Source organism: Petaurus breviceps, unplaced genomic scaffold, assembly GCF_028583685.1.
Source record: "Petaurus breviceps papuanus isolate PSGF00001 unplaced genomic scaffold, PetGlider_PUasm1.0 99, whole genome shotgun sequence".
Taxonomy (NCBI): Eukaryota; Metazoa; Chordata; class Mammalia; order Diprotodontia; family Petauridae; genus Petaurus; species Petaurus breviceps.
In genome coordinates, this window is record NW_027187465.1 from 26110781 (window position 1) to 26126376 (window position 15596).

Here is a 15596-nt window from a genome sequence, read left to right on the forward strand (position 1 = left end):
GTAGAGCTTTCCAGAGCAGGCAGGCTCCACCAAAGATCTGTTTTCAGGAGAATTTCTCCTCTACTGCTCTGCGAGAATGCTGTCAGCCTTTTAGTTTGATTTTTGGTTCCCGGATAGAGCTTTTGGGGTGTTTTGTTTACATTATGCCTTAGAAATTATGATGTTAAAAACACTGCCAGTCACAGCCACTATTTTGCTTTCTAAATGGTGCATGTTGGCCCTTGGCTTTTTAAAATCCAGGGTCAGAACAATCAGACTGGCCGACAGCATTGGGACCCCAAGGTGCTGATGGGGGAGGTGTGGTTTATTTCATGTTTCCACAAAGCCTGGAGTGCTCGCTGGTAGCCAACAACTCCCCTGCTGTGCTTAGAAAAATCAGAGTGAGGTCATTTAAATGAAGTCCTTTGACCTTTGTTTTACATTTTCCTCTTGGTGAACATTTGATTTGTGTTCCATTCAGCACAGTGCAAACGTCTGGAAGGAGGCCTGGACAAGCTGAAAGAAGCCACCATTCAGCTAGATGAGCTGAACGTGAAACTTGCAGAGCAGAAGATTGTCCTTGCCGAGAAGTCAGCTGCCTGTGAGACTTTGCTGGAGGAGATCTCAACAAACACGGCAATAGGCAAGTAACAGGCCAAGGTGTCCTAGGCAGGCAAGCAGGCAGGCAGGCAGAGCAAATGAGTAGCCAACCAGGGTGCCATCATGCGAGGGTACCTTTGGTGGGTCTTCTACTGTCTTTCTGAGTGAATGAATGAATATTGAGTCACTGTTGTCAAATGAAATCATTAACCTAGGGAAAATCAGAGAGGCCATCTGGCCCTCCTGCCCATTCCATGATCTTATCAGCTTGATTTCTGGTTATTCATCCAGTGTTTCTTCCCCCTGTCATGCAGATCTGTTTATCAGCTTGAGCACATTGGCAACTATCCTTCTCCTTTTTGTCTTTACATGTGCTTTTCAATACCCTTCCTCTGATAGGCAAGTCAAGTCAGTAAGACACTTGAGCCCATCCTCCAATCGGCTGTAAAACTGATCCTTGCTCAAGAGGTCACACAGCTTAGTAAAAAGTGGTGGAACTTGAATGTGTATTTCCCTTCAAACCCAGTGTGCCTTCTACTGGACAAATCAGTATTGGAGACTCTACTAGGTACTGAATGAGTCATGAGAATTTGACCTAAGCTCAAGTTCCTGCCTTGACTGAACCTGTTCCAGAAGAACTCTTTTCACCTATTGATTCTGGAATTACTTGTTCCTTCTTCCTTGTTTGAGAACTTAGTCTCCTTCACTAAATCTTTTCCATCTCCCTGTCCCCTTGTATCACCAAGGCAATATTCACAGCACTTATGGTGACTATGGGTATGCCAGCATAGTTCTGAATTGCAAAATATAACAGACTCTCCATATAGAACACAGAAGCAAAACATTTATTCAGACACTAGAAAACTAAATCCCAGCACCAGAAAACCGAATCCATCATAGCAACAAAGAAGTTAATACACCTTATCACTGCAGGGAGCAACACCGTACCGAACCTTCCCCCTGCCCAGGCTCTCCCACGAACAAACACTCACAATCCTAACTGTCTCCTTGTTTGCATTCTCTCCTCCCTCTGTTCTCCCTATTAAGGGGCAGGGAAGATCTTCAAATTCCCATTTCCATTACCTTTGCAGGAAGTCATAGGTTGACCATCTGTCAACTCTAGGTTTACATGTGTATGCCAATCATTTCCAGATCTCCGTCCTTGGCTCTGACCTTTTACCTGGTCTTTCTATCACCTGCAGATTTTTTGCCCCCAGTTTCAGTCTAGATCATCATGGCCTCCTCTGGTTTTGCTAATTGTAACAGTGACCTCACCCAATGCTCTTCCTGACCTGAATTTCTCCTCTCTTGTGTCTACTTTATACTACATTCCTTCTGAGATTATTGTTCTCAGATGCTATTCTCATGATGTTACTATCTCATAGAAGCTCCTCATTGATCAATATATTAACTTCAAATTCTTCTGCCCACTTGGGAAGAGCTGCCATCATTGGCTACCTCCCCCTTTCACTTCTGCCCATTCCATGATCTTACCAGCTTGATTTCTGGTTATTCATCCAAAGTTTTTCTTCCCTCTAGTCATGCAGATCTCTTTATCAGCTTGGGCACATTGACAACTATCCTTCTCCTTTTTGTCTTTGCATGTGCCTTTCAATACCCTTCCTCTGATAGGCAAGTCAAGGCAACAAGACACTCGAGCCCATCCTCCAACCAGCTGTAAAACTGATCTTCCTAAAGCTATGCTATGCAGGATTACCCAGGATGGACCCATCCCAGTGGAGAGTTCTAATAAAAGGTGATCTGCTGGGAGAGGGAAATGTAAACTACTCCAGCATCTTTGTCAAGAAAATTCCATGAATAGTATTAAAATGATGAAAGATATGACACTGGAAGAGAAACCCCTCAGATCTGCAGGTGTCCAACACACTACTGGGGAAGAGCAGAGGACAAGTACAAGTAGCTCCATAAAGAATGAAGGCACTGGGCCAGGGCTGAAAGGAAGCCCAGCTGTGGATACATGTGGTGACAAAAGGAAAGTCCAGTGCTGTAAAGATCAATATTGCATAGGAACCTGGGATGGAAGATCTATGAACCAAGGCAAGTTGGATGTGGTCAGACAGGAGACGGAAAGATTAAATATCAACATCTTGGGAGTCAGTGAACTTGAATGGATGGGAATGGGCGAATTGAATTCAGGGAATCACTACATATGCAACTGCAGGCAGGATCTCCTTAGAAGAAATGGATAGACCTGTATTCAATAAAAGGTAAGAAAAGCAGTACTGGGATATAATTTCAAAAATGACAAAACGGTATCTGTTTGAATCCAAGGCAAACCATTCAATATCGCAGTTATACAAGTCCAAGCCCTGATGTAAAAGACCCCAAAGTCGATCAGTCCTATGAAGACCTACAATATCTTCCACAAAAAGATGTCACATTCAGTAGCGAATCAAAAGATAATTGGAATACAGGCAAGTTTGGCCTTGCAGTACAAAATGAAATAGGGCAGAGACTAATAGAGCTTTGTTAAGATAACTGTTTTGACAAAAAACTGGTCATAGAAAGCACTCTTTTCAACAACCCAAAAGGCAACTCTGCACATGGCATCACCAGATGGTCTAAAATATCGAAATAAAATTTATTGTGTACTTTGCAGCCAAAGGTGGAGAAGCTCCATAAAGTCATTTAAAACAAGACCTGAGTTGACTGTGGCTTAGGTCTTGAGTTTTTTATTGCAAAATTTAGACTTAAATTGAAGAACTAAAGCATATAGGAAATAAGTAACATCCCTTATCAGTATGAAGTAGAAGTGATAAATAGGCTTAAGGGATTAGATCTGGTAGATAGAGTGCCTGAAGAACTATGGCCAGAGAGGTTCACAATATTCTACAGGCTACAATATTCTAAAAGCATTCCAAAGAAAGGGAAGAGCAAAAAAGCAAAATGACTGTCTGATGGGACTTTACAAATAGGAAAGAAAGGAAGCAAAGGAAAATGAGAAAGGGAAAGATAAACCCCGAATTCCAGAAAAGAGCAAGGAGAGATAAGGTTTTCTTATATGAGCCATGCAAAGAAATAGAAGAAAACAATAGAATGGGAAAGACATTTCTTCAAGAAAATTAGAGATATCAAAGGAATGTTTCCTGCAAAATGAGCATGATAAAATGCAAAAAGGGTAGGGATGTAACAGAAGCAGAAGAGGTTAAGAAGAGGTGACAAGAATACACAGAAAAACTATACAAGAAAGATCTCACCATCACCAATAGCCACCATGGTGTGGTTACTGATCTAGAGTCTTACTCATCTAGAGGGTGAAGTCAAATGGGCCTTAGGAAGCATTGCTAACAGTAAGGCTGGTAGAGGGGATGGGATTCCAGCTGAGCTCTTTAAGATCCTAAAAGATGATGCTGTTAAGGTACTGTACTCAATACGCCAGCAAAATTTGGAAAACACAACAGTGGCTGCTGGATTGGAAAAGATCAGTTTACCTCCCAGTCCCAAAGAAGGTCAATGACAAGGAATGTTCAGATTACAGAACAATCGAGCTCATTTCACATGTCAGCAAAGTGATGCTTAAGATTCTGCAGGCTGTTGCTGTTGAGTCCTTTCTGGTCATGCCTGACTCTTTGTGTCCCATTTGGGGTTTTCTTGGCAAAGATACTGGAGTGGTTTTGTCATTTCCTTCTCCAGATCATTTTGCAGATGAAGAAACTGAGGCTAACAGGGTTAAAGGACTTTCCTGGGGTCATATAGCTAGTAAGTATATGAGACCAGATTTGAATTCAGGTCTTCCTTACTCTGGGCCTGGCACTCTATCCACTGGGCCACTCAGCTGCCCATTTTATAAGCTAGGCTTCAGCAATATGTGAACTGAGAATTACCAAAGTGCAGGCTGGTTTTTAAAGAGGCAGAGGAACTAGAGACCAAATTGCCAGCATTCACTGGATTATGGAGAAAACAAGGGAGTTTCAGAAAAAAAAAAAACATCTGATTCTTCTTCACTGACTGCAGTAAAGCTTACTGTGTGGATTACAACCAAATGTTGTAAGTTCCCAAAGAGATGGGAGTACCAGATCATCTTACTTGTCTCCTGAGGAACTTATATGCAGGTCAAGAAACAGCAGTTAGAAGTGAACATGGAACAATTGATTGGTTTAAGTTTGGAAAGGGAGTACAAGTCTATATATTGTCACCTTATTTATTTAACTTATATGCAGAATACATTGTGCAAGATCTTATACTTGATTGCATGCCTCCATGGTTTGGGGGCAGGGAGGAGAGGGAAGAGGAGAAAATTTGAAACTCAAGGGAATGTGGAACTGAATCTTGTAAACTAAAAGTAAACAAACAAATTAATAAAGATAAAATCTTACTTAAAAAAAGGAAGACATTGTGCAAAATTCCAGGCTGGATGAGTCAAAAGCTGGAATTAAAATTTCTGGAAGAAATATAGATAATCTCAGATATGCAGATGATACCACTCTTATGGCAGAAAATGAAGAAGAATTAAGAAGCCTCTTGATGAGGGTGAAAAAGGAGAGGGTAAAAGCTGGCTTGAAGCTTAACATAAAAAATTAAGCTCTTGGCAACTGGCTCCATCACTTCCTGGCAAATAGAGGCAGAAAAAATGGAAACAGTGTTGAATTTGATATTCTTGGGCTCAAAGATCACTGCAGATGGTGACTGAAAACATGAAATTAAAAGATGCTTGCTCCTTAGATGAAAAACTGTGGTAAATCTGGATAGCATGCTAAAAAGCAGAGACACCACCTTGCTGACAAGGGTCTGTATAGTCAAAGTTATAGTTTTTTCCGGTAGCAATGTATGGTTGTGCGAGTCGGATTATAAGGAACGCTAGGCACTGCAGAATTGACATTTTCAAATTGTGCTGCTGGACAAGACTTTTGAGAGTCCTTTGGATAGCAAGGAGATCAAATCAGTCAATAGTTGAAGAAATTAATTCAGACTATTCACTTGGAAGGTTAAATATTGAAACTGAAGCTTAAGTACTTTGGCCACATGAGAAGATGGGACTCATTGGAAAAGACTCTGCTGTTGGGAAAGATTGAAGGCGAAAAGAAAAGGGGATGGCAGAAGATGAGATGAATGGATAAGGTCATGGAAGTAATGAACATGAGTTTGGATAGACTTCAGGAGATAGTGGAAGAGAGAAGGGCTTGGCATGCTATGGTCCATGGGGTCACAAAGAGTCAGACGTGACTGAACAACAACAAAACACACAGGTCTGACTCTGTCACCCCACTATTCAATAAGCAGCAGCTCCCTGTTACCTCCAGGATCAAATAAAAAAAGTTCTGTTTGTCTTTCAAAGCCCTTCTTAAGCTTGTCCTTTACCATCTTCCAAGCCTTGTTGTGACTTATTCATCCCCATGTATTTTGTGATCTAGTGACACTAGCTTCCTTAATGTCTCTCACATAAGATAGCTCCCAACCCCCAGGCATTTTCACCATTTGTCCCCCATGCTTCATCCCCATCTTTTGATTTCCCTGGTTTCCTTCAAGCCCCAGCTAAAATCCCACCTTCTTTCTTTCCTGATCCTTCTTAATTCCAGTGCCTTCCTTCTTCCTATATGTATTGTTTAACATTGTTTAATATTTTGTTTAATATTGTTTAATATTTAACATCAAATAATGTTTAATATTGTTTAACAAATATTTATGAATCATCTTCTGTGTTCCAGTCATGGTGCTATTTGTTGAGGATACAAAGAAAGGTGAAAGACAGTCCCTGCCTTCAAGGAGCCCCCAGTTTATTGGGGGAGATAACACATTAAAAGAGAAGGGATCTGGTTGAGGGATGTGAGGAAGTCCTACAGCTGACTGGGAAATGATGAGCTGGCTGCCCTGGGTCTCCACTTAAGTGGAGGATCTTGGAGGTCTCCAGTGGCCACCCTCCATCCTCTCCAATCAGGGACAGGGAGGGTCCCCAGGGCCAGCAGGTCCTCAGGAGGTTCCGAGTGGGTGTGATCTCCTGGGATGAGAAGTCTCTGGAGACCATGAGCAGCCTAGACAATGCTCTTTCTCTGAGATGCTTTTGAGTTCCATCCCTTCTTTTTTAGTCCCCACAGACAATACCTTCTGGGTTCTGGTCACTTTGCCTCTTACCTGAACTTATTACGTTCATCTCTGGCTTCTGGATTCCAGACTGATCTTCCTAAAGCTGTATTTTGTGCCCATCAACCCCTGCCCTATGCGAACCCCCTCACTGTTAACAATAGCATTAGCAACAGGAGCTCTTTCTTTGGGTGCTCAAGTCCCTCCTTGGGCTCTCTGGAACTGACCTCTCCATCCTTCTTTGTTAGCAGATCTTTTTACAGTTGTTCAGCCTTCACCAAACTGGTCAACACACTGTCTTCTGAACATGCCACACAGACATTTCCTCCTTCTTGCCTTTGCTTGTGAAGGCGTGTGGTGTAGAAGAGGACCAGTTTTGTTGTTGAGAGTTTTGCTGTTTTGTTGCTGATCTTTTGGTCAACAGATTTGCGCAAATCACCTTTCTGAGCCTCGGTTTTCCTATCTGTAAAATAGCAATAATCATACTTGTACTACCCACCTCATGGGTAACAGGATCTCAGAGCTGGAGGGACCTCAGAGGCCATCTGCTCCATCCTCTCCTGGAAAATAATCCCCCTGTAGCCTGCCCTGATGAGTAGTAATGCACCTCCTCCATCCAAGGCTCCATGCTGCCTCTGAAAAGCTCTTGTGGTTAGGAAGTTTTTTTTTCTGATATGGAGTCAACATGTGCCTTTTTGCTGCTTTCACCCATTAGTCGTGATCCTGTCCTCTGAGGAAGAGTCTGACATACCTTCTGCATGACATCCCTTCACACTCCCTGACCCAGGCTTAGCATCTTCAGTTCCTTCAGACATTCCCCAAATGGCACAAACGCAAGGCCCTTCCTCTCCCAGTGACCTCCTTCGGCTGAGAAGTGATTAGCTGCTCTCCTTCTGGTACTGGCGGATGTCTGGACAACTGAAACCCCCCTCACGGCTACATCATGGCACCGTGCCATGAAATCTTGAAATTTTGTCTTTTCCTCTTTCTACCCCAACAGTGTGTGATCTCTACTCCAATGTTCTCAGCCAACCTTCTCCCCTATGGTCATAGGAGCATAGATTCAGAACTGGAAAGGGAACTTAAAGGCCATGAGTTCTCCCCTCTTATTTTACAGATGTAGAGACTGAGGCCCAGAGAGTTTAAGCTACTTGCCCAGGATCACATAGCTAGGAGGTGCCTGAGGTGGGATTTGAATTGGATTGAATATTGGATGTTTGATAATGATGATAAGGCTAAATCTGATGGGAATGCAGTAGCAGGGAAGATGGGTATAGGAAAAGGAGGCCAGTGGGAGAGTGGGGAATTTAAATAAACTAGCAAGTGGGAGAGATGGTTTCTCTAGCATAGCCTCAGCATGGAAGGAGCTGCCCTAGAGAGCCAAGTGTCCCAATGAGAGAGTGGTGGAGAGAGGCCAGTGGGCCAGAGGGAAAGAGAGGAGAGAAGCAGAGGAGGCCTGTGGAGACTGGGTTCCAAGAGCTCAGGGCTCCTCCTGGTGAGCCCAGAGAGGATGTCTGAGAAGGACATTTATGAAATGAAGCTGTCACTCCTGTGTGCTGGCACCATTGGGACGTCACACTTTCCCACTTTGTTCTGCAGCGGAGGAGAAGAAGAAACTAGCTGAAGAGAAGGCCATGGAGATAGAGGAACAGAACAAGATCATCGCGGTGGAAAAGGCGGAGGCCGAGACGGCCCTAGAGGAAGCCATGCCCATCTTAGAAGCAGCCAAGCTGGAGCTGCAGAAGCTGGACAAATCCGATGTCACAGAGATCAGGTAACGTGTTCATATCTCAGGGGGTTGAGTCAGGGAGGCTGAGGGGCCAGGCCTATCTCTGACCCTCCTGGCTGTGTAGACCCTAGACACTGAGCACTCCAGGGGACTCCCAAGGGACTCCTCAGCTTACAGAGCAGGCACTGGTCTGGGTTGGTAGAGGGAGTTTTCCTATCATGAGAATCCCTGACTTCCTCAGTGGAACCTCAGGTACCACTCTCCATGAGGCCTTTCCTAACACCCCTCCCCCACCGGGCTGCTTGTGCCCTCCTCCTGAAATCATCTTGTTCCCATTTTGTATACACCTGTTGTCTCCCCTTGCTGAAAAGGAAACAGGCATTTATTTTATTTATTTATTTGCCTTTTGGAGGGCAGTTGGGGTTAAGTAACTTGCCCAAGGTTACACAGCTAGTGTTTTTGTGTGGGTGTTAAGTGTCTGAGACCAGAACCCAACTCCGGTCCTCCTGACTCCGGGGTTGGCGCTTTACTCACTGCACCACCTAGCCACCCCTGAAACAGGCATTTATTAAGCACCATCTGTGTACCAGGCCCTGCTCTAAATGCTTTACAAGTGTCTCATTGAATCCTCACAACAATCCTTCAAGGTTGGTGCTATCATTGTTCTCCTTTTGCAGTTGAGGAAACTGAGGCAATCATTGGTTAAGTGGCTTTCTTAGGATCTCTCAAGTGGGAAGTCTCTGAGGTTGGATTTGAACTCGAGTCTCCCTGACTCCAGGCCCAGCACTCCATCTGCTGCCTGTAAACCCCTTGAAGGAAAGGACTTCTGTCACTGTGTCCCAAACACCACACACAGTGCCTGGCACATGAACGAATGATTAAAATGGGGATCAGCAAGTGTAGCTACAGGGCAAACACTGGGTGCCTAATAAAGGCTGTTGATTGATGGGTTGATGGAATTCTACACTTAGGTCCAGAATAACAATAATAAACATTAGGTGCTACTGGGTAGAATGGGTTCCATATGTACTTTTCTTCCTCTTTGAACAGACCAGGTATGTGAATGATTAGACGAGGAGCTACTCTGTCCCCGGTTCTTGCTTGTGGCTACAAAATGAAGCACATGGCTAGTCTTTCAAAAATCAGTGGGTAAAAGGAGCCAGTCCAGGCAGTTCTTCCCCCCTTGGCAATGTAGCGCCAACAGCAACTGTGAACATGCCATTATAGTTCTCAATCGCAAAATATAACAGACTCTCCAAAGACAGAAGCAAAACATTTATTCAGACACCAGAAAACCAAATCCCCAGACCAGAAAGCTGAATCCATCATGGCAGCAAAGAAGTTAATACACCAGAACACAGCAGAGAGCCACACCATCCTTTAGCCTATCCACAAACAAACACTCACAAGCCTAGGTGTCTGCTTGGGGATGTCCCCTCCTCCCTCCAGCTCTAACTGCTCTGACTCCCACCTTCCTGTGAGCTCTGCTCCCCTCTTCAGTAAGCTCCTCCCACCACAGGCTTCATGTAATTACATTTGGCCTATTGGGGACAGGGAAGATCTTCAAATGCCTATGACCATTACAGGCAGGAAAAAGGGTGATCTACAGAGCTCTTTCCCTGTATTGTCTGCACCCCCAGATCCTTCCTTAGTGGACTCTGGAAGCTGTATCTCACACCATTAATGAAAGTCAAACAAAGAGTATTGCCCTGGTGTCTTTGAAGTTCCTTCTGCTCTTACTTTTTGCTGACTCCTCTCCCTTTTCACTCATCCACCCAGGAGTCTTTCCAAGGTGTTATCATTTTATGACTTTGCATCTTGAATCATAACAATTCAATTAAATTCAACTGGCATTTATTAAACGTCTTCTATAATTGGGGTGACTAGGTTGCACCATAGTCCCTAGAGCACCAGAGCTGAAGTCAGGAAGAATCATCTTTTTGAGTTCAAATCCAGCCTCAGACACTTACTAGCTGTGTGACCTTGGGCAAGTCCCTTCACCTTGTTTGCCTCGATTTCCTCACCTGTAAAATGAGTTGGAGAAGGAAATGGCAAATCATGCCAGTATCTCTGCCAAGAAAACCTCAAAAGGGGTCACAGAGAGTCGGACAGGACTGAAATGACTGAACATATATCTGAGCCACCATAGGAAGTGCCAAGTATACTACAACGAAAGTGTAACAATCCCTGACCTCAAGGACCTCACGTTCTTCTACTGGTAGAGAACATGTACATAGATAGAGAAATACAGAGCACAGATGAAATAGTACGAAGTAATTTCAAGCAGGAGCAGAATCAGGAAAAGCCTCCAATTCAAGATGGCGCCGAGCGGTGCCTTGAAGGGAGCTAGGAAGTCTAAGAGGAGGCAATGGGGAAGGGGAACATTTCAGGCATGTTGCAATGGGGCAGCCTGGGCAATTCTTCCACGAATGTGTCATACAGTCATGGCGCTAGAAGCTGGGAGGGACCTCACGGGTCATCTCATTCAAATCCTTCAGCTTTCAGATGAGAAAGCTGCAGTCTATGTAAGTGACTCAGCCAGTATCACCTAGGCAGTGAGCATGAGGGGCAGGATTTGAACCCAGGGCCTCTGAATCCAGCACCATGTTCTTTCCGCTGTACCTCACTGCTTCCCTTCTTGTGCTCATTACCCAAGCTGGCTTTGTCCACTTGTGCTGTACCCAACACTGCTATTTTTCCTTTCTGTGTGCTCATCTGAAATGCTTTCAGAGGAAGATGATGTCATGTTTGCCTTAGTTTTTGGAGGTTGCCTGTCTTATCTGTGAACACAAATAACCTTTTTTATTAGTTAAATATTTGATTTAGGATTGCACAGTTTCTCCATCCAGAAAGCAAAGCGCTTGTCTGGAGATGCTGCTATTGGTAGCAAGAAGTAGTCTTTTCCCAGGAATAAGGAACAGCTATTCCTTTGCTGTGGCAAATGAAGTTGTTCTCTTTGCTGGACTGAGAAGTCATTAGGAGTGCAGCCTGTCTGTGTGGTTTCTTTTCTTTTTATTTATGTTTGGAGGGGGGAAGGCAGGGCAATTGGGGTTAAGTGACTTGCCCAAGGTCACACAGCTAGTAAGTGTTAAGTGTCTGAGCCCATATTTGAACTCAGGTCTTCCTGACTGCAGGACCTATGCTCTATTCACTGTGCCACCTAGCCACCCCTGTGTTGTTTCTTAATAGAAAAGATTTGCTTTGCTTTTGGAATAGCCCAGGTGAATGGGTTTTGGGTTGGTAAGAGGCTGGGACACCACAGAAATGAGCACATACTGTCCTCAGCCTTTGCTGAGGTAAGTCCCTCCCCATCTCCAAATTCTGTGCCTAAGTGAAAAAAAAAAACAAAAAAAAAAATAAAAGCAAACCACACTGTCCCCTTTGTCTCATTTCCACATCCTTGGTTTAATTCAACAGTATACCAGACATCCCTTCCCAGAGGCATTGGTCCTGAATGGCCCTGATTTACGCTCTCCAGTTCAGGTTTATGTCCAGTGTCCCGTGGGGTTCTTTTGGTGGCCCTGTGTTACCCGTCCATGCAAAGACTCCACGCGTGGAACAGTCAATGCAGTAGCTCAGTCTTTGTGCCTTCATATTTGGGGGGATTGTTTTTTGGGGTCACTGCCTCAGATTCCTGCCTCTCCTCTTTCTCGTCTTCATTTCTGGATTTATACTTTGGGATCTTTGGGCATCATATTTGCTCGAGAGAGCAAACCTTTCACATTTCTCATACACAGTGCACATGGAAAGGAGCCTCATCACACGGTCTTCTAGATGTCTTGGAAAAGTAGAAAAAGCAATGACTCCTGAATCAGGGGGTCCAGGTTCAAATCTTGCCTCTGATACTTCACAACCAAGTGACGTTGGGCAAGTCACTTACTCTCAGTTGAGTGCCTTGGGCCTCACTCTACTCATCTGCAAGATGAGGAGGTTGAACTCTGTAGGGTAGGGCAGTCCTGGCAGAGTTCCTACAGGCATTATTATCCCCATTTTCAGTCCAGTAATGCTCAGATAGGTTACATAATTTGGCCATGGTCACACATCCGGAAAGCATCAAAGCTATAATTCAAACCTATAGGTCTCTTGCCCCACTCCTGCCCCCAAGTTCAAAGCTCTGCTACCACAGAACTCAACGTGCTCCTTCCCACCACCCTCAAAATCTTTAAACGCTTACCTCAAGTCCATCTTAATTTATATTTTGTGTTTCTGGGCTCGATTGATTTCTTTGGTCTTTTTTCCTTAGGTCTTTTGCTAAGCCTCCTAAGCAGGTACAGACTGTTTGCGAGTGCATTCTGATTATGAAGGGGTACAAGGAACTTAACTGGAAGACGGCCAAAGGCATGATGTCTGACCCCAACTTCCTGAGGTCTCTCATGGAGATGGACTTTGACTCAATTACCCAGGGCCAAGTCAAAAACATACGAGGCAAGTGGAGATGACTGGACGTGGACACTGTCCCAGCTTTTTTTTAGAGTTTCCAATACTTTTCTTGGTTTGTTTCAATCTAGATAAAACCCTAGAGTTTGGGGTTTGTTTGATCTCTTGGGAGAGAGATACATCTGGGGCCCTACAGAGAAATATGTAACCCAGGACTGAGAATGAGCAAGTGATTTTACATTCACAGGGTCCACGGCTTTGATTTCAGCAAGGGGATTTGGGACTCCTTAAAAAACAAAATTCTTTTTCTCATTCTCAATGGCATCTACAAAATCTGCAGGTAGTTCCAAGTTTCATCTGGCAGGACATAGCCTTTTCACTTGGTTGCTTACCATACATTTTTTTCCTTTGCTTGCATTTCTCAGAGAAGGAAAGGATAAGTCTTTGACCTGACCTTGACCTTTTCCCAGTAGACTTCTGCCTGTATAGAGCTAATGCTGACACATTAAAAAGTGGATAGTGAGTATGTTCCAAGTTACCAATTAACAGTCAACCCTTTGGTGCTTTAGTTCCTGAGGACCCAAACATCCTTCAGGCCCAAATTCTGAAGGGGAAAGTATGATTCTTCTTTAAGACCAGTTTCCCTACATCTATAACTATTTATATTTCTGTCATCTATATCTATGTCTATGCCTGTATCTATATGTATATTGTCTATACCTGTATCTATTTCTGTATGTATATTTATAACATCTATACCTATATTTACAAAATCTATATCTATTGCCATATCTATAACATCTATATCTATAATGTCTATACCTATATCATCTATCCTGCTATCTATGCCTATACCTGTATTTATGCTTGTATATTTATCTATTCCTATATCTCTTTATCTATATCTATATTGTCAATATTATACTCAATATCAATGAGGAAAGCAATTATAATTGTATTATTATAATTCTTTATCCTGATGTTTTTGTTCTAAGTTCATAGAGGTCACTATCATGGGTTTAGACTGGAAGGGACCCAGTAGAGTAACTAGTCTGGTGCCTCCATTTCACCGAGGGGGACAATGAGACCCAGAGATGTTGCTCCAGGTTGCTCATCTGGGCAGTGGCTGCAGAACCAAGATTTGTACCTCGGTCCTGTGACCTAGGCCTCCTGTTACAGGACACCTGCCCCAGCACCAGGATGTTGTCCTCTGAAACTTGTGTCATTTTGACGTTCGTTTTTCCCCTTCCATAATAAATTCTCCCTTTGTGTTATTCTGTTTACGGTTAGATAGAAGGACCATTGTAGGAAATGCTAAAGTGTAGCTTTGTGATGGTTTTATCTGAGGACCCTCTCCCAGCTCAGATGATGGCTGTGGCAAGTGAAGGTCCTTTACCTGGAACTTTCATGACCCCATTGCAAACCTGGGCCCTAGGTCTCAGGCCTGCCAACTCTGGCAGATGCAATGCAGGCACAGCTTGGCAGAGATTCAGCTGCATATGCAGACAGAGCTTCTCAATAGAGACCTTGGAAGTCTAGTTGGAAGAAGGGACTTTGGGGGGAGGCTCCAATTCAGCTCATGTCAGTTTGCCTTTGCCCTTCAAGAGGCTTTTCTCATATCCAAACGATCAGTTAAGAAACACAGATAGATATCTGGCATTCTCAGATCTCAGACAGTTGGATCTATATTTTATGGACATATTAATTAATGAATAATGAATCAGGAGTACTTAATTAGCCCCAATGCATCTTGTTTCTCTCTTTTTTTAGAGTGACAGCTATTCATCATTTTCTCAAACTGTGTGTTCCACAGACACCAAAACACATCTAAAATGGAACTCATTATCTTCCCTCTTATCACAAATCATCTCCTCTTCTGAATTTCCCTATTACTGTCAAGGGCCTCACCTTCCTCCCAGTCCCTTAAACTCATAACCTAGAAGTCAGGATGATTCCCCACTCTCACCCCGCTTTATCTAGGCTGTGGCCAAGGCCTGTCGATTCCATGCCTGCAGCCTCTCTTGTTCCTTTCACCCCTGCAGACTCCCTGGTCTGTTTCTTGTCCATTTCACTCCCTGTAGCCTCTCTTCTCCATTCCACTTCTGCAACATCTCTTGTCTCTTTCACTCCTGTAGCTTCTCTTGTCCCTTTCACCCTTGCAGCCTCTCTGATCTGTTTCTTGTCTGTTTCACCCCCCCTTGCAGCATCTCTTGTCCCTTTCACTCCTGCATCTCTTGTCCCTTTCACCCCCTGCAGACTCCCTGGTCTGTTTCTTGTCCATTTCACTCCCTGTAGCCTTTCTTGTCCATTCCACTTCTGCAACATCTCTTGTCCCTTTCACCCCTGCAGCCTCTTTTGTCTGTTTCACCCCCTACATCTCTTGGTTCTTTCATTCCTGTAGCTTCTCTTGTCCCTTTCACCCTTGCAGCCTCTCTGGTCTGTTTCTTGTCTGTTTCACCCCCTGCAGCATCTCTTGTCCCTTTCACTCCTGCATCGTCTCTTATCCCTTTTACCTCCTGCCAGCCTTTCTTTTCTCTTTCACCCTGTGTAGCCTCTCTTGTCCACTTCACTTCTGTAGCATCTCTTGAATATGCCCCCTTGTGTCCTCTGACACCATACCCACATTGGTACAGGTCTCCACATCCCCTCAAGCCTGGACTATTGAAACAGTGACTGCTGGGTCAGCCTGCCTCCAGTCTCTGTCCATTTTAGTCTGTCTTTCATTTAGCTGTCAAATTGGTTTTCCTAAAGTACAAGTCTGACCATGTCAACCTTTCTACACCCTCTCCGCCTCAACAAACTTCAGTGGCTCCCTATTACCTCCAGGATCAAATACAAAATGCTCGGCTTAGCATTTAAAGAACTTCATCAT

The 15596-nt window shown here is 44.0% G+C and overlaps 1 protein-coding gene across 1 annotated transcript in view; it reads left to right on the plus strand.

Annotated features, from left to right (window-relative positions):
* DNAH10 (dynein axonemal heavy chain 10) overlaps nt 1-15596 on the plus strand; it is a 172643-nt gene that overhangs the window by 134419 nt on the left and 22628 nt on the right. The window contains exons 54-56 of the mRNA XM_069081604.1: nt 461-622; nt 8218-8392; nt 12591-12772. Of these exons, the coding sequence (XP_068937705.1) occupies nt 461-622; nt 8218-8392; nt 12591-12772 (519 nt within the window). The remainder of the gene's footprint in view (nt 1-460; nt 623-8217; nt 8393-12590; nt 12773-15596) is intronic.